The following is a 17,890-nucleotide window of genomic DNA, read 5'->3' on the forward strand; positions in this document are numbered from 1 at the left end:
TTTGGAGTACCATAGGGGGTATTCGAAAAATGGCAAGAACTTGATCAATTGCCTGCTGCTGTCGCGGGGTATTCTTGAATTACACAGGCGCGTGTTTTGCAAGACACCCCGACCGGTGTGTTTTTTCTCTTTTACGTAACCAGCTTCGTTTGACTAAGTGCAACATTTCAGTTCTCTCTAAACAAGTGAATTAGTCTAACGTTACTTAATTTAGCCTACTAATAAAGTTTGCAATAAATCAATTTTCCATGTAAATAACATTTAATCCTTAAAGCAGCAAGGCTTCAACTTGACATGGGAACTCCCTATCGGTCCACTACAAAGTTTAACACGTTAGGATTTCATCTCCTTATAAAACGCATCTATTTCGAGCACTGTGTTTCATAATTACGACTTAAAGAAACTCTGGTCTACAGGGCTAAATGATTTCATGCTACTACTACGATGGCTTTTTAGGCCAATGCAATATTCCCATTAGCCTACAAACACTTGCTGCAAATGTGAAAATTAATTTTCAACTTAACCAGAAGAAAAGCAATGTAATGTGGCCTGTAGGAATCATTCACTTATCCTAGTGCATGGGCTATATAAAACATGGGCTATAGTAAATACAATCATAATTATTATTGCACTATGTAGGCCTAATGAATGAGGCGATGATATGAGTTATGATATGAATACAGTAGGCCTACTAGTCTTTTCATTACGCACATAAACCTAATCAAACTGGGCAAGTATTTCACATACATCTCAGGTCTCGGCAACCACTATGCATTTTCTTCATAGGACTAATACTACTGCATGCTGGTCTGATAGACCAAATGCAAACATTTTGCACCTTGATGTTGATGCACTCTGTCTGAAATGTAAATTGCGTTCAGTGGGGATGGGAGCTCTACTGACCATGTTGCATGTTTTAGTGCTGTTGCATTCAGAAGGCTGCACCTTATGCAATTCGTCAACATAGGGTAGGCCTACCCCCAAGAAAACTATATAAAAAAAAGTATCTATTACAATTTTGACATGACATTCATTCCAATATATTGTAATGTTATACATTTAAATTAAGTCATTGTTCTTTTACCTCTGCTTGAGCAGTTTAGCTTTACAGTTAAAACATTTTTTGGTGTGTGTCTAAAGACACAGTCATATGCATAGGCTTTAAAGTCTTTCTGTTCTTAAAGAAACTCTTTTTTGATCTCAGACATAATGGAGAAATGTACATGTACATGATACATGAAATATACTTGGAGAGAAGATATGGAGCCCAATTTCACATATACATGAATTCATACTGTATGTTAGTTTTATTCATAACAACTCAATAGGCTTCTTTGATCTATTCTAGATAAGCACACTACTGTATTGAGTGGCAAATTGCATATTTATGTTACATCAACAGTGGAAAAAATTCTATTTTAAATCAGCATTGTAGTCATTTTTCCAGCTCGTTCTTTGAACTCCGCTTGACTGTTAGTTGTTCTAAAAAGGTGCCCCCTATTGTACATCTCAATCTTTGTCCCACTGTACATTGAAAGCCTTTGTTCTCATACAGTGTGCAATCAGTGGTTCGGGGAGAATGGGGGAATATGGTGTGGTCAGCCCATTCCCCCTCGTCCACAGCCATACACTTTGCAGCATCCACTTCTGTTTTTCATCATTAAATATAGTTATGCAGGTGGTATGCTTTGGCATTTATCCACATTTGGATTGCACAGGAACTAACTTGACAAAGGTGAGTCATTTCAGGGGTGTTAGACTGAATTAAGTGAGTTCTTGTCTTAAAATAGGCTATGTTTTTCTTTTCTTTTTTTTGAGCAGACTATTTTTTCAAAACATGACAGAACAGCAGGTTATGTAAAGACCATGTTTACCAACCAGTATGGAAAATGTTGTTGAACACTGTTCCTGTGTAGGCTATTCTGGATGTTTGACTAAAATGAAAGATGAAATCTAAGGATAACAACTTTATATTATTTGATAAAACAGTTAATCTGTGAGTATAATGACATGGAGAGAAAATAATCTTCCAGCTAAGGATAATATATTGTTGTAAGATGTCATTTAAATGTCTTTCAGCCATATGTTCCACCTAAGAAAGGGATTTTTAGATATTTCTTTAGGGGGTGGAGACTATGACCAGTAATCATAACTCTAAGCCCCACCTCTAAGGTCTATCTGTATGACATGTGTCATGTATTCTATAGAATTGGTTGTCATGAGTCATATATTGATGTCATTACTTCCTGAATGAGTATACAAGTTTGCAATTAAGATGTAGAGATATAAATCTGTTCAAGGTAATCAAGTAATTTCAGTATACTGAGGACAGTCAATTCAGGTCATAGTAATAGTATCTCTTGTAATCTGCTAACATTAACATTAACATAATGCTCCTTTGTCTTTGTATGTCTGTACAGGCTAAGGAATGGGAGACTGGTCCATTCTTGGTCGCTTCCTAACGGAGGTGCAGAACCACTCGACAGTCATCGGTAAGATTTGGCTGACCGTGCTACTGATCTTCCGCATCCTGCTGGTGGCGCTGGTGGGCGACGCGGTGTACAGCGACGAGCAGTCCAAGTTCACCTGCAACACGCTGCAGCCTGGCTGCAACAACGTCTGCTACGACACCTTCGCCCCGGTCTCACACCTGCGCTTCTGGGTCTTCCAGATCGTCCTCGTCTCAACGCCGTCCATCTTCTACATCGTCTACGTGCTGCACAAGATCGCCAAGGATGAGAAGCTGGAGGCGGACACGGTGCCGGCCATCGCCGGGTGTCCGACCTCCGATGACTTCTCGGTGGCGCAGGTGAAACTGGACGCAGAGGACACCACGGATGCCAGCGCGTCAGCGCCAGTCTTCAGCTCTGGCCCCGAGGAGACCTGGGGCCCCCCGGTGGGCAGCGAGAGCGTGGAGCAGAACCTGCTGGAGGACGGGGTCCCCGTGGTGCGGAAGGACCCCACAGAGCTGTCCAGCCAGGTGCTGCTCATCTACATCGTCCACGTGGTGCTCAGCTCCATCATGGAGATCACCTTCCTGGTGGGCCAATACTACCTGTTCGGCTTCGAGGTGCCGCACCTGTTCCGCTGTGAGACCTACCCCTGCCCAAATCGGACCGACTGCTTTGTGTCGCGCGCCACCGAGAAGACCATCTTCCTCAACTTCATGTTCAGCATCAGCCTGGGTTGCTTCATCCTCAACATCGTGGAGCTGCACTACCTGGGCTGGGTCTACATCTTCCGCGTGCTCTGTTCCGCCTGCTCCACCTGCTGCACGCCCCACCGGAGCCCCCTGGAGAGGCTGGGGCTCTACCCCGACCACAACCCCCTCCTGCTGCAGCTCAAGCACTCCCTCCAGAGCCGGGTGGTGCTGCAGGCCCCCGCCACCATGGTCCAGGAGAGGAGCTGCGCCGTGCCGGCCTACACCCCCGCAATCTCTTTCCAGACGGACTCCACGCTGCAGTGCACGTCCAGGAGGGGGCTGGATGACAAGGAGCACTGCAAGGTCAAGCTGGCCAAATTAGGCAGGGGAGAGAAATCCTGGCTGTAAAAGGACTGGTCTGTGTCCCATTTGGCAAAATGCTCTTGACATTCTTTTTTTCTTTTTTTGGTATTTATTACTCTGAGAATTAACAGGAAATGTTTTTCAGACAATTGAGACACACAAAGCAAACATTGCCGATACTATATATTTATTTATAGAATATACATATTTTAGTATTTTGCAGTGGTTTACTCAGTTATCTCAGAATATTGCTTTGCTATGATGGTGTATTCATACCCATATTTCAAGTCTACTACTGTGATCATGAATTTTGTTATGTTATGTGTCAGCCAATGATTTGTATGACTGGTACAGTTTCAATTGCTTTAATTTATGGTTTTTGTGGTTCATATTTAAGAAAGTCTTTTTTTCATTATATTGAAATGCTGTGGAAGGACAATACGGATTGGAAATAAACTAATTTCCTTATCTATGCCACAGAATTGGGCTATTATGGTAAAAAATGTGCAGCATATAAAGAAATGGGTGCACACCAGTATGTTGACATTTAATGTGACGTGTGCTAAGACATCACCCAACATGCAGTGTAATTTATCAAACTATTTGTGTTAAAGAAATGTATCAGCTTATGTGGGCTCAGTGTCAAATCAAGACATTTCTGACCTAAACTTCATGTATAGTAATTCCTTTTAATGAGGCCGATCAAGCAGGGAGTCAAACCAAGATGAATGTGATGGACACTTGTAGCAGTGAGGTGAAATGATCCTAATCTACAGAATGAAGTCATAGTGAACTGCTGTGTCTGAGAGTTGCCATTTTGGCAGTACCCTTGGATTTCATTGAGAATAAACATTAGCCATTAAAAGACGCACTGCAATATCAGTTTTGGTCAGTGGAGGATGCTGTGTGACGAAATGAAAGGAAAATAAATTAAATAAAAGAAAAGATGACAGCAGGAGAGGAGAAAAGAAAAAAAATGGTTAATGATGCAAATGTGTGACATTTTTTGAAGTAAATCACAGAAAATATTCATGCACCAAAGCATGACGCCTTGTATAACTGAAGGTTTGACAGAGTGAGAAAAGCAGTCACCCATCTGCAGAAAAACGTATTACCACTTTACCATATTAAGATGAATTCTGATGATGATCAACACATTTGGGCTTTATATGAAAGCCCCTGTTTGTTCATATCAGTAGCACAGATGGCACTTCTGGAGCTCTGATTTCTACTGCTGGTAGCCAGTGCAAAACCATCACCAGATTTCAAGAAAACAGTGTTTGATTAAACATTTTCTGAATGTTTTTTTTACCGAGAACATCTAGAATTATACAGTGATCCCTTATTCTTAGAAGTCTCAGTTGAAACACATGGTGATGGCATCAGTAGCCTATGTATCTTTGTAAAATAGAGTAAAAAAAAAATTGTAAAAAAATATTTTAGAGTGAGCAGAATTGATAGTCTAAGTTTAAGACACACTTCGTGGATTAATTAAAGAGTGAGATAGTAACTCTATTTTTCTCTTAATTGTTTTTACAGGGGAAACTTTTAGGTGTAACTTTTTTAGGTGTAATAAATTAGAGTTGTCCTGGTGTCCATGATACATTTCTTTATAAACCTTTAGCTCTCTTTCTTTTTGTTTTAGATCTGATATTTGACGTTTAGCCCAGTATGACACTTTAATGTCTACTCTAACCTATGCAAATACGGCTAGCCTACAGCAGACAAGTAGGCTACCGCTGGCTTCTCACAGCAGATGCAAACGTATATGCATTTCAGAAATATACCACTAGGGGTCACTGCTGAACGACTTCCATAAAGCAATGGTTTGTAGTGTCCTACTAACCGCCAGGCAGGGCAAGTAGCCCAGTACAAAAAGTGCTACAGCGCACTGGCGCTCTCTCTCCCTATGCAGTGAATTTGCAAGGAGTTCTGAACACCTCCACCCCATCACATAGGTAAGTGGTAAGTAGCCTACCTTCGTGAGTACTTTATCTTTTAAATTTAATTTACTAAATTATCATGGTTTGTTCTGAGGCTGCCTGCGTATCCTCGGAGTTACCGGTGTGATAAAGAATGAGAGCAAAGAGGCTTAGAGAGCCTTATGAGTGAGCTCTGGACTATCAACCACAACAATAACCCTGACGGATTTTCAGAGAAATGACAATTGCGCACAGCGTGTCAGTTCATTTAATCGCGTCCTATTGTCTCTGGGTCTTGTTGACTCTTTTTCCAAGTGTAATGGGCCAACTATTTCAGGATGAAGCTCTTTTCATCCCTGTACAGAGTGTCTTCGGGACAGTGGGAGTTTAATGCAGGCTAACCTATTTTATTGGATCAACACGCAAGATAGCCAACAGTCCTCATTACGCTGCTTGCTTGTAGGGAGCTAAACTTGCAACATGACATGCGTTTGTCACTTTTCAAATGTTGACAGAACATGCAGGATATTATATTGTGATTATGTCTCTGCCTTTTTATTTTTTTTCCGTATTGGAGTGAATAGAGTGTTGTGAAAAACTAGCACCAGGGTTTAATGTTCAGTGTGGTAGTCAAATATAGCGGCTAGTCACACAATAGAGTAGTAAAGGGGAAAGGTAAGGTTTTCAGGAAGTGAGTGAGTGACAGGTGGTACAAGCCTAACCTGTGTTGTGGAAAATGGTGAAGTGTAACGATTGCGGTTTCAGATGTCGATCTTCTCACAGTGCATATCCTGAAATGAGACGAGCAATATTAGGAGGAGTTTTTAAAACTAGGCTGTTGAAATGAATTGAATTTAAACGTGGTCCTAGATTAGAATTCGTTACCTGCGACTGCGAGATGAAAAACACGGCGTAGTTCACGTCACTGTCGCCAAGTCAGAAGAACACACCTTGTTCTTTGTGTTTCAGTGACCTGTGTGGGTGCTTGTGATAAAACAATTGCAGTGTGCAGTGTCTCCGACCTTTTTGAGCTGTATTGAAGGCCCTAATTACATAACAAAAAAGCAGGTCTATTGTTGTAACTGGTGATAATCATTTTGCCTGCTGAAAGCACTTTAATTAAAATGTATAGCTTAAATGAATCAGGCCTATTCTTTAGCCTCTTTTATGCAAAAGTAGCCTAGATATTGGTGAATTGTAAAGACCAGCTGCAAGAGTGGTGCTTGAGGAATCTCAAATACAGCATTCACATATTATCTTCAATTGTTTGGACATATTTTTCTCTTGCCAAGGATTATTATTTGACTGTGCACACACACTGTTGGCGAGTAGGCTATGTGCTGAATTATTGAAAGCTTTGCTTTTGATGAACACAAGGCCCTTTATCTGTGTTTGTGTTGTAAGTTGATAATTGGAAAGGTGTACTGTATCTTTAATTTAACAAATAAAGGCATTAATGCAATTTCCCCTCAATGTCTGACAGGTCTCTGATTTGTGGGAAATACACAGCAGTCATGAAATGGCACGGGATGAGGAGAAGGCTACAGGGCATAGAATAACACCATATGGGAAGTAGGCTAGCACCTGACACTCGGCCCCTGTATGGGATAGCTTTTCTGGAGCAGACGCACAGACGATCACGGCGAGAGTGCTGCTTGTAGCCAAAACATGTTCCATCTGATCAAGAAAGACAAGGAGAAGTCCGCTGAGAAGGATGGAGGGAAGAAGGACAAGAAAGAAAAGAAGGACAAGAAGGAGAGGATGTCAGCGGCCGAGCTGAAGAGCCTGGAGGAGATGGGCATGAGGCGGGGGTTCTTCCACCTGCATCGCGGGAGCTCCAAGCGCGACTCCAAGGGCAAGCTGGAGATCTCCAGCCCCATCCCCATCAAGGTGGTCGGCAACACGGAGCTGAGTCTGAGCGGGGTGGACTACGAGCGGGCCCAGAGCCAGAGCTCGGGCCAGATGAGTGCCAGCAGCTCCAGGGACGACCTGAAGAAGGACGCCTCGCAGGACGCGTCCAGTCGGGCCTCCTCGATACGGGATCGGGCGGCCAAGTTCGGGCCCTTGGCTAAGCAGAACTCCCAGGTGGGCCAGATCATGAAGCGGTTCTCCTTCTCCCAGAGGAGCAAAGAGGAGAGTCCGCCAGAGTCCACTGCTCAGTCGGGTCAGAACTCGGCCGCCGTGTCCCCCCAAGTGGAGGATGGAGGATACGAGCCTCACCCTCGATCCAAGACACCTCGTCAGCCCGTCCGCATTCCCGATCTGGTCGAGAAGACGTTTGCCGCGGACCTGCGGCTGCCGGCGGTGGTGGTCCCTGAGGTTCCGGAACCCCGGGAACTGGAACTTCAGCGCCGCAAGACGGGCGACTTCGGCTTCTCGCTCCGCCGCACCACCATGCTGGACCACCGGCCGGATGGCTCCATCTACCGGCGCGTGGTCCACTTCGCCGAGCCCGGCTCGGGCAGCAAGGACCTGGCGCTGGGGCTGGTGCCGGGGGACCGGCTGGTGGAGATCAACGGCCAGAACGTGGAGAACAAGAACCGCGACGAGATCGTGGAGATGATCCGTCAATCGGGCGACGTGGTGCGTCTCAAGGTGCAGGCCATGATGGAGCTGAGAGAGCTGAGCAGCTGCTGGCTTAGGAACATCGAGGGAGGGAGCAGGGACTCATGCGAGGTGAGAGAGAGTGTGTGTGTGTGTGTGTGTGTGTGTATGTGTGTGTGTGTGTGTGTGTGTGTGAGGTTAGCATGCAAGACTCTGCTGTGGAGTCAGCATGCTAGGTCAAGGTGTGTGTGTGTGTGTGTGTGTGTGGTTAGCATGCAAGACTCTGCTGTGGAGTCAGCATGCTAGGTCAAGGTGTGTGTGTGTGTGTGTGTGTGTGTGTGTCTGCAGACTGCAGGAACCTGGCTTTGTGTGACACCTGGCAAGACATCAGTCACATTAGTATGCAAGGCTGTTTGCTGCGGAGTAATTAAAGGATAATTCCGGCCATTTTTCATATAGATCTCTGTTTCTTGAGGTCACCGAGTGATTGATTATGATTATGCCCCCAGAGTGTAGCACTGTGGCTGCAGCAACTCGAGCTAGATAGCACCGTTTTCTTCGCCTATAGTATGACCAGACCCAAATTCACTTGGTGAGTATTCTGGTCTGGTGTGTAAATCAGGTTTATAGGCCAAGTATACTTGAGTATACAAGGAATTTGGTCTCTGCATTTATCCCATCCGTGAATTAGTGTAACACACAGAGCACACAGTGAACACAGTGTTACAGTGGCGCTCGGGGAGCAGTGAGGGGTTAGGTGCTTTGCTTAAGGGCACTTCAGCCATGGATGTGGGCATGGGAGAGCAGTGCTCAACCACTTCCCCCGCCCACATTTTTCCAACTGGTCGGGGATCGGACCAGCAACCCTTCGGTTTCAAGCCTGAAGCAGTAGGCCGCGGCTGGTCACGCTTCTGTTGGAATTGCTTTCAGTTGTTGCATCATAATGGGCCCAGACGTTGCGTTGTTCGTTTTGAAACCATTGGTATGCAATGTAAAGTATGTGGCTTAAGTGTCATTTGGGATAGGTGTGAGGCGTGACATGAGCATGTGTTTGTCGGCCTGGAGGGCTAAACCTTTGACTGGACCTTTGAATGGGCCACTTCAATCGCTTGTGATGCCTTTTAGTGACTGCACCTTTTGAATCACCTTTATAATCACTGTGGGGACATAGGCCTAAGACTTGACATGTGTTCCAAGTTAACATTTTCTCTCAGCTTGTCAGAATTGGTAACGGTGAGTAGTAGAGAAGGCTCGTTGACTGCGTTAACATGCACTTATCCTGATTTCTATCATATTCACCATTCAGGAGAGCGCCACGTTATTTGGTTCTAATCAGCAATATGTCTTGCATGTAGCACTCTAGAATCAGCAACTGTCAGAAACGGGGATAAGGTTTATAAATGCTACATACCGGACCCCGGTATTTTTCTTTTTTGAGTACTCCAGCTACAGTAGCATACTGGATTTCTCAAAACCAGGATAAGGGCTTATGCTGGGTTCTGAAATCGCGATATGATGTTTACCTGCGCAACACAAAACTGGAAAACTTAAAAACCTGACAACAACCAGGACATGTCCATGTAAACAACGCAGTTTGGACTGAAGTGTTGCGGCAATGGCAATACAGCATACTCCATAAACAGTGCATGGGGAAGCACAGCAGTTAGGTGGGCTCTTCATCACTACAGTTATCACCCATTAACTGCTGTCTTGCTGGGAGTTAATTGATTGGGGTCATAGTTTGTGTCATTTCAGTGGGGAAGAAGAACCATAGGAATTTATTTATTTTAAAGACCACTACTGGAAAGCAGGTAGCCTGTCAGTGTGTCGATGACCTCTCTGTTGCTGTCATAGGATGGACATTTGTTTTAAGCTCATGATGTTCTATTCATCATGACATGGAGAATGTTTCTTTTCAGTCTAAAACAAATTCACGTTTGTTTTTCACAGAAAGACAAATGTTTTTCTGGGGTTTTTGTGAGGGACTTGTGTCTCTCTCTCTCTCTCTCTCTCTCTCTCTCTCTCTCTCTCTTTCTCTCTTTCTCTCCTGTTTCTTCTTTACACTGTCAATGAAGCTTTGTTTGTCCCAAGGGGAGCTGGTGATGCAATCAGTGTTGAATGTCCTCCTCTTCTGGTTTCACCTGGCTCTTTAACCCTTTCCCAGCTGTTCCCAGACCTGTGTCCTACAGTATCTTCTGTCAGAGAGACAGAAAGCCAGTGAGGGGGAGGGGGAGAATGTTTTACATGGTGACATTCTTCTGGTGGAACCTTCACTGAAGAACTCCACATTCCAGTGACATAATGTGATATTCCCACTCATCACAGTGGAGAAAGGAAAGTACTCAGTACTGATGTGTATCTGGATCATTGAATATATTTTTTTTATTTGATCTGTTTATGTTTATTGAATATTTTTGATTTGCCAAAAGTTCCAAACATACCATCTACAAAGAAATATGTGTGTTTGTGATATGCACATAGTACTATTTTGGGACATAAGCTGGCATAAGATAAAACATTTCAATGGTGTCACATAATTCTTTTACAAGTAAGTATTTTAACCTGATGATGTAACAAGCTCTAACGTTGTCCCTGTCTCTGCAAAGTTATGTGTCTTTAACAGTTGGTTTCAGTAGCTTTGTAAAAAAACAACTCTCTCAGCTCTCTAAACATAAATTATCCTTGGCGTCTGTGAAGTCGTCAGAATCCAAGCCATTACTGTTAAGAGAGACTTATTTGTGGTGGCCCACCACAATAATAACATTGACCACCACACAATGATTTTCTATGTTGTACTATTTAAATTGGATGAAAATTTTTCACTGTATAGCTATGTGCACCCGCTGAGTCTCTCTGTCTCTCAACGAACCTGCATGCATGTTTAAAGAAAACATTAAAACATTTGTTGGCATCATAACCACGTTGCACAGGTTTGCATCACCTACCACCACAAATAGAATTCTGTGGGAAACACTGGACTAACTATTATGAGATTGCTGAAGAACAACATCCTACAAAAAGCCTGACGCAGGAGGACTGGCCCTAGTCAGTGCTGAATGGAGCTCCAAGTCTACTCTTAACAGGAGCTTGGCTAAGCTGCACCACTTTCTGTCAGACTGCTGCAGGAAAGCGGTGACACATTTTTGTGTCATCCCCATGGTACGGTCCTAAAGATAGCCCTGTTCAGAGATGTAGGTTACCCTCAGTCAGCCCCTCACATCCTTCAGTCCCTCCATCTCTCCCTTGATTACATTTACTGAAAGTGAGCGTTCAACATTACATTAGAGGGACAGCTTGTGTAACACATAATGCTTAAGTCATATCTGTGCAGGTTATGGTTGAGCCTTACATGAATACAGTTTAGTGCTTTCCTGCTGTGAAAGAGAGAGACTACACTACATGAATACTCTTAGACTCCGACCCCCAGCATGCAGTTTGCTTTTCATTCCTTAAAGATAGCATGTAGACCATCTGTGCAAGGCCTGATTTACCGTGGCAATTAGTGGTGTACTGTTTTATTCAAGGACACCGCGTCCGCGACTCTATGTCCAGAGGAACTGGACTCTGATATTGCGACATTCTCACTATGAACTGAGGAATGAAGAGTGAGAATGAGCTACAGGCTGTTGCAGTTAGTGAGTGAGTGTGTGTGTGTGTGTGTGTGTGTGTGTGTGTGTGTGGCACCTCTCTGCATGAGAGACATGCAGTTAGTGTGTATGTGGCACTTCTCTGCATGAGAGACATGCTGTTATGTGCCACCACAAAAGAGGTCTAAAATAATCATCAGTTATACTTTGGTAGTGTAAGAGGCTTTTGATGAAGATTTGCTGCATCTGAAGTACACTACATTTCACAGAATCCACTGTGAGCCCAATCATAGCGTCCCCAGATGTTTTTTGTAGTTCACTGGTTCAGTGGGGGTGTTTGAGTGAGTGAGTGTTTGAGTTAAGAGGCTTACCATGGTCCACATGCTCTGGGGCATCTGGCCACTGGGATTCTCTGGTTGCTGGGATACTCTATAGCACCGGACCTGCTCATATCACATTAGCGTTCAGGGAGGATGTGTTTGCCTCTCGGGTCGTCCACCAGCTGTGAGTCACAGGATTGTTCGCCTCATGTGGGGCCCCTGTGATGTTCACATGATGGTTGGGTTGCACACTGGATCCATCTTCGAGCCGCTACAGTGTAGCTCTGGATCCACTGACCCTTCTTACATTAGTGCTGGTCATTACCACCCACCCCCCCCCCCCCCCCACACACACACACACACCACACACTTCCTCTTGTGTGTGTTCAGCCCACCTGTGGGCCTGTCAGACATCCTGGAAGCTCAGTCACATATTATTATCTCCGCTTCCCTTGGATTCCATTCCGATACGCTAAAGTTCAACTCTTGCTGAGGTCGTATAGAAGGGAGTCTTTGTGTACCATATGATATTTTATGAAGCCAGATAACAGCCTCTCTGGACTTTAAGACACATTAAAATTTGCTTGTTTAGCCTACATATCTTCTTTCAGATTCCTATAACTTTGGTATCACCTTATAGTCAACGTCATCTTCATAAAATCAACATACTGCATTTATTGGGCTGTGATTGGTTGATCACAACTGCATCTGAAGGTGGGACGGGCTTCCAGAGGTAACAACCTGTGTCCACCTTAAGCAGACGTGAGTTATTGTGTCAGCTAAGGTGAGGGACTGGTTTAAAGGGACACAGAGTGGTTAGCTTAGGCCGAGCCCTTGCCCTGCTGAAGCTGGTTATGGGGCAAACTCCAGTGCCTTTGTTCCCCTCAGTAGTGGGGGAAGAGGGCATTGTAATTGGGTCAGTCTGTGTGCCCACTTGCATAACATAAAAAGCTCATGGTCTGATGTGCATAAAATGTTACAATATACGATGGGTAGAGGGTCACCATACATGATGATCCTGGTCTGGCTCAGATGAATGCCGATGTGCTGGATTTTAGTTTCACTTTTGGGACTTTTGGGACATACTTCACCTTATGATGACGCCTGTTCTTGTTTAAGAAGTGAGTGGGTATTACTGGAATACAGGGGAGAGAGAGAGAGAGAGAGGGGGGGGGTTCTTGTGTCGGCTTGGGGCAGCTACAGCCAGAGAGGGACGGCGAGCTGGAGGGTCAGGGCCATTAGGATGTGGGGTTAAATTAAGGGTGATGGGACCATCACAACCAGGCTTCCTGCCAACCCAGCGTTGTGGTATAGACAGCAGAGACTCATTTAGACCGAGGAGAGGAGAGGAGTGGAGAACGTTCCTGTTGTCTTTGTCAGAGGGGTGTTGGGTAATTGTGCAGGTGTGTCCGTGTGTGTGAAAGGGCTTAGCCCCATACTGTGGTATTTATAGAATGCAAGCATAAGTTAAAACTTCAAAGGCCATCCTCTGCTGATGGATGAAGAGTAAGGCCTATAGATACTTGTAATTGTTTTAGTTTTAGTGTGAATAGTTGAAGAATTTTAAGCATCTGCAGCAGAAGATGAATGACCAGGTGTGTCCTGATGCTGAATCACTCTGCTCTGCAACAGAAAGTGGACACTCTTCATCTCAAAAACACCACAGAACACATTGTACTCCACTACAGAGAACTCAAACTACCACAACACCTGGAATCAAGACACGTTTCATAACTCAAATGCCTTGTGGTGAAAAGGATGAAATCCAGGCCTATTTTTGCATTGATGTGTTTTGAAAAGGATCAAATATGAGGTCTTGTCATTCACACTCACACTTTGTAAAGAAATCCCAGTCTAAGGGTCAGATATGCAATAAACCCAAGAGTTTCAGTTTCCTGAATTTTATGCAGACCGCCGGCTTTTTGTTTGTTCTTGGCACACTGCTGCTGGGTCTCCAACAGACTTCTATTCAGAAATGCTGCCAGTTGGGTTATAAAAACCCAGAGTGAGCCGCCTGGCATCAAAACCTTCACAACATCCTGTTATTGTTCTCCTACTGCTGCAGTGGCATTGGACAAGTGCTTGATGCCAATTTCCTGTAAAGCAGTTTAGCTCTAGGTGATGCATTTTGTTTATATTTAATTGTGCAATCCGACATTTAAAATAATAATTTAGTCAATTGTGAATTGAAATAGGGTGCTGCTTTGAGATCCCTAAGGCTAACAACCCTAACAACACTGGTTTGTCTGGTACCTTTAGGCTACCTTAAGCAACACCTGCTAACCCATCGGGTTTAACCTGTGTTGTGTAAGAAGCCTACCCAGAAATCGAACCTGCCAATGTAGGTTATACTGTAATTCTGGGCAATAATGCTATAATGCTAGCCCGAAGTAACTCAAGGTCTAAAAGCACACTTGGAGTGTTCACATCTGTTGCATGTGGTACATCTCTGGTAAACTGTAACTCCAAAGGCATCACGGAATGAAATTCCCACACTGAACTCTCAGCTCAACTCTTTAGCCCCCCGGTACACTGGTGCTGGTCAGAGATCTCTCTCCTCTCTCCCTTCTCTGCCCCCTCCATCACATCCTCAGGGTTCTCAGCGTACTCAAGTCTAAAGTCCATTGAGGTTTCAGACCACAATTAGGCCTAATTGGCTACTTTCAGACCACATCTGAGCCTGATTGGCTACGTTCACACCAGATCCTCGTCAGATTGGGGTCAGAACCAGTCAACAGCTATCTGGGGTGTCCTACATCCCACTTGCCGTGACCATGACAGAGAGGCTCTGTAGAAATGAGAAAATGGTGGCACGTGGAACTGACCTAGAACTCACTGTTCTATTTAAAGACTCCTATGGTTGCAATGAAAATCTAGATCAAGACAGCTCTACAGTGCAGTGAGTGTAGGGTGGTTTCATTTTGGCACCTTAAAGTGGATTTATTTCACACACACATACTGTATGATATATTATGTAGTGTGTGATATCCAGTGCAGTGCATGTTAACCATATGCCTAGATGTATTAATCAATATATCTTATCCTGTCTTTGTAGCCTGGGTTTTCCCATGCTGCCTTGCGCATGATTTTATTCACGCTGCTAGGCAGCCTGGATTCCATGGACTTCGTTTTCACCTCAACGAAGGAACCAATCACAGAACGGAGGGGGGACAGCAAGACAATGACGACACACCGAAGCGGTTATGAGCTACGTACAGACTCACTACAGATTTGATAGACTTTCTCAGCGCCCAATAAATGGCTCTGGGCATTCGTAAACCACGTTTCAAATACGAGAAAATGAAAGTTCCTAGACCCCATCTCAATAAGATGAGCACTGACATTAGCCAGGCTACTGTCTTTGTAGAATATTTCCTGAATAGATGCAGCCCAAGTCAAATGATAGCCCAAGTACATCGTGGGACAATAAACTGAACTTGAATCTTGAAGCCAGTTATGGCATGCTCCCTCCATCACTAGTTCTGGATCTAGGCTCAAAACACACTTCTTCTGTGTGTGTGTGTGTGTGTGTGTGTGTGTGTGTGTGTGTGTGAGACACACCTCTTCTCCCTGGCTTTTTCTGCTCTTGTATGATCGTTATATCTGTATCCATGTATTGTCCTTTTCTGTAACTTAGCTATAATCTGCTTAATGCACTATGTACGGCACTTCGGTCAGGGTAAACAGTATTTTAAATGTGCTTTATAAATCAATTTGACTTACTTTCTTACATTGAATCATGTTAACCTTCTGAGGGTCTCTCTATTGGTGCTCCGTCCATGACCTCATCGAACCTGACCGACCGGTTTGGGTTCTGCAATCCTCCCTCCGTGCCGCTTCACTTGCCTCTGCGTCCAGATGCTCCACTCTGGGCTGTGCTTGGAACCGCAGCCCAGCGCCACACCCAGTTTGGCATGAAGGAGCCGCACGTGAGTAAGCCTTCAGTCAGCTGGAAATCCAGGTGAACAGTCTTGGCTTATAGTCAACATATGTTTACGCTCACTCTCAGATGACACAAGTATTCAAGACAGACAACTACGGGACATTTAGGCATTCATTAGACTGATATGATGACAATGAAAATAATTCTTAATTTTAATTTATTTCATTCATATTCACGCGATTCAGCCGCCCAGTGCTATATTTGCACAACCTTGAGTGTGGATGGCGGTAAACATTCTGATCAGATTGAATTGTGTTCTCCTCCCTCCTTTGTTCGGAGTTCTGGTTTAGAGTGTCCGTTACTCACACACACGCGCGCGCGGGCGCGCTGAAATATTTTGCAGCAGCCTTGTGTCCATGTGTTCATTATGCCCTATGGGTAAGGAGCTGGCCATTGCAAACTCTGGGGTAGACATCTTGTGAATGGGTCCATTAATTAATTGTTGGATTAGATGGGATTATGTAATGGATAATCTTGGCTGAACACCAGCTGCCGAACACAGGAAGTGTCTGTCTGTTGGATTCCATCCATGGCACACACCCCCACCCCTCCCCTCATGCCATTTTCGTCCTCATCTCACTCCCCCATCCCTTTCAATCTGTCATCTCATTTCCGTTTCTAAGTGGCGTAATTTTTTTGTATTCGCTGGCAGCAGCACAGTCCCAAATTCTGCCGAGTTCTGGCCCAGTCGTTGCCCTCAGGTCATAGTCCGGGGGGTTCCTCTTCACAGCCAGTTGCACTGCCCTGCCCTGCCCTGCACTGCCCACAGAGCCCAAAGTGGTCTCCGCAGGGAAACAGGAAGCTTTCTCATTTGTATTTCCAGTGAAACACACACACACACACACACACACACACACACACACACACACACACACACACACACACACACACACACACACACACACACACACACTCGGTGGGTAGTCAGGAGCACGTGGTCATGGTGGGCACCTGGGGTCAGGGCTTTGGCAGCGCTAGGAAACTAAAACCTTGGCTTGCTCACTCACTGACTTATTTTCAGTTCTGCAAAGAATGTCTGTGGCACTTGCTTCAGCTATTATTATTATTTTAGATTAACTGGAACTAGGAACATTGAGATCTCCGGCTCCATCCAATTTTTTGGTAACACTTTAGTAGAGCAGTCACATGTCGGCCAGTCATGTGTGGCTAATTATGTCAGTATAAGTCACTAATAAAGTCTGAATTATGTATAATATTCCTGTTGAGTTGGTCTCGTGGTGTTATTGTGACCTGTTTTAGTAGGTGTTCAGTTCAATCAGTTTAGTCTTATTTGCTTATTGCCTGGGGACAGGTTTTTATTTTGCATTTGCATCAGAGAGCTCATTGTGACCCCACTGTACTGCAGGAATAGCAACAGTATCAGTAGAGCTGTAGTTGATGCTAGTTGCTAGTAGATTACTTTTTAAGTTAGCGTCCAGCTTGCTTTTCTAAGCACAAACTCGTTTAAGAGGCAAAGTATGTTTCTTTTAGAAGTAGCTACCAAGATGGAAGATGGGGAATAGAAACAGAAAAACTGTGTCAGGGGAGACTAAGTGGCTTTGCTGGGATTATTTGGATATTGCATGACAAAGTTGGCCAAATATGGCAGGCAAACAAGACTGAACCCGTTCTGATCTCTGTCTGTCGGAGGTCCCCATGCCATCTTAAAGCCGAGATGTGTGATTATGGCGTCTGAAGTTTGGGCTGGGTCTCCAGAGATAACACTCTGCAAGATGCAAAACCTCCCTGTGTTTGTCGTGGCCAAGGCAAAGTTCACCGGGGTTTGGAGGTTGAGCAAGAGGCCCAGCCTATTCAACAACACTGCTGAAGTGGTAGTGGGACTGACTGCTGTATTTGTACAGGTGAAAGGTTGTCACTGGAATGCAGAATACAGATTATAGGTTTGGGGGAAATCAGTTCATATTCCCACGGACTACTTCTGGTTATGACATTTTTCATTGTGGTGTTGAAAATGAATATGACCTTGTTAATGAACTTTTTCATTGTGTGATTATGCACCTACTCTTTTTCTTCAACTCTGGGGGGATTCATTACATCCTGTCCTGCAA

The 17,890-nt window shown here is 44.4% G+C and overlaps 2 protein-coding genes and 1 long non-coding RNA gene across 9 annotated transcripts in view; 2 read left to right on the plus strand and 1 right to left on the minus strand.

Moving 5' to 3' along the window:
- Nucleotides 1–143: 143 nt before the first annotated feature.
- On the plus strand, nt 144–4,438 carry LOC121709806 (gap junction delta-2 protein-like). Of its 2 annotated transcripts, none has more exons than XM_042093419.1 (2): nt 144–185; nt 2,421–4,438. In XM_042093419.1, the coding sequence occupies exon 2, from the start codon at nt 2,429–2,431 to the stop codon at nt 3,548–3,550; it is 1,122 nt and encodes a 373-aa protein (XP_041949353.1). In that variant the 5' UTR covers nt 144–185; nt 2,421–2,428; the 3' UTR covers nt 3,551–4,438. The 2 variants fall into 2 exon arrangements, with proteins under 2 accessions (XP_041949353.1, XP_041949352.1); XM_042093418.1 differs by having other exon boundaries at nt 162–185; nt 1,556–4,438.
- On the minus strand, nt 3,540–6,439 carry LOC121709812. The gene is made up of 3 exons (XR_006032036.1): nt 6,313–6,439; nt 6,150–6,218; nt 3,540–3,622 (listed from the first exon to the last, which is right to left on the minus strand). It is a non-coding gene; the product is annotated as an uncharacterized LOC121709812 (long non-coding RNA).
- The window catches only part of myo18aa (myosin XVIIIAa), an 88,700-nt gene continuing 76,149 nt past the window's right edge, over nt 5,340–17,890 (plus strand). For 5 of the 6 annotated variants that reach the window (XM_042093400.1, XM_042093406.1, XM_042093402.1 and 2 more), the window contains exons 1-2: nt 5,340–5,463; nt 6,911–8,103. In XM_042093400.1, the coding sequence (XP_041949334.1) occupies nt 7,096–8,103 (1,008 nt within the window). In that variant the 5' untranslated portion in view covers nt 5,340–5,463; nt 6,911–7,095. Of the gene's footprint in view, nt 5,471–6,910; nt 8,104–17,890 lie in introns of all 6 variants that reach the window. The other variant, XM_042093401.1, reaches the window with a different exon arrangement.

The sequence above is a fragment of the Alosa sapidissima genome, chromosome 5 (genome assembly GCF_018492685.1).
Source record: "Alosa sapidissima isolate fAloSap1 chromosome 5, fAloSap1.pri, whole genome shotgun sequence".
Taxonomy (NCBI): Eukaryota; Metazoa; Chordata; class Actinopteri; order Clupeiformes; family Clupeidae; genus Alosa; species Alosa sapidissima.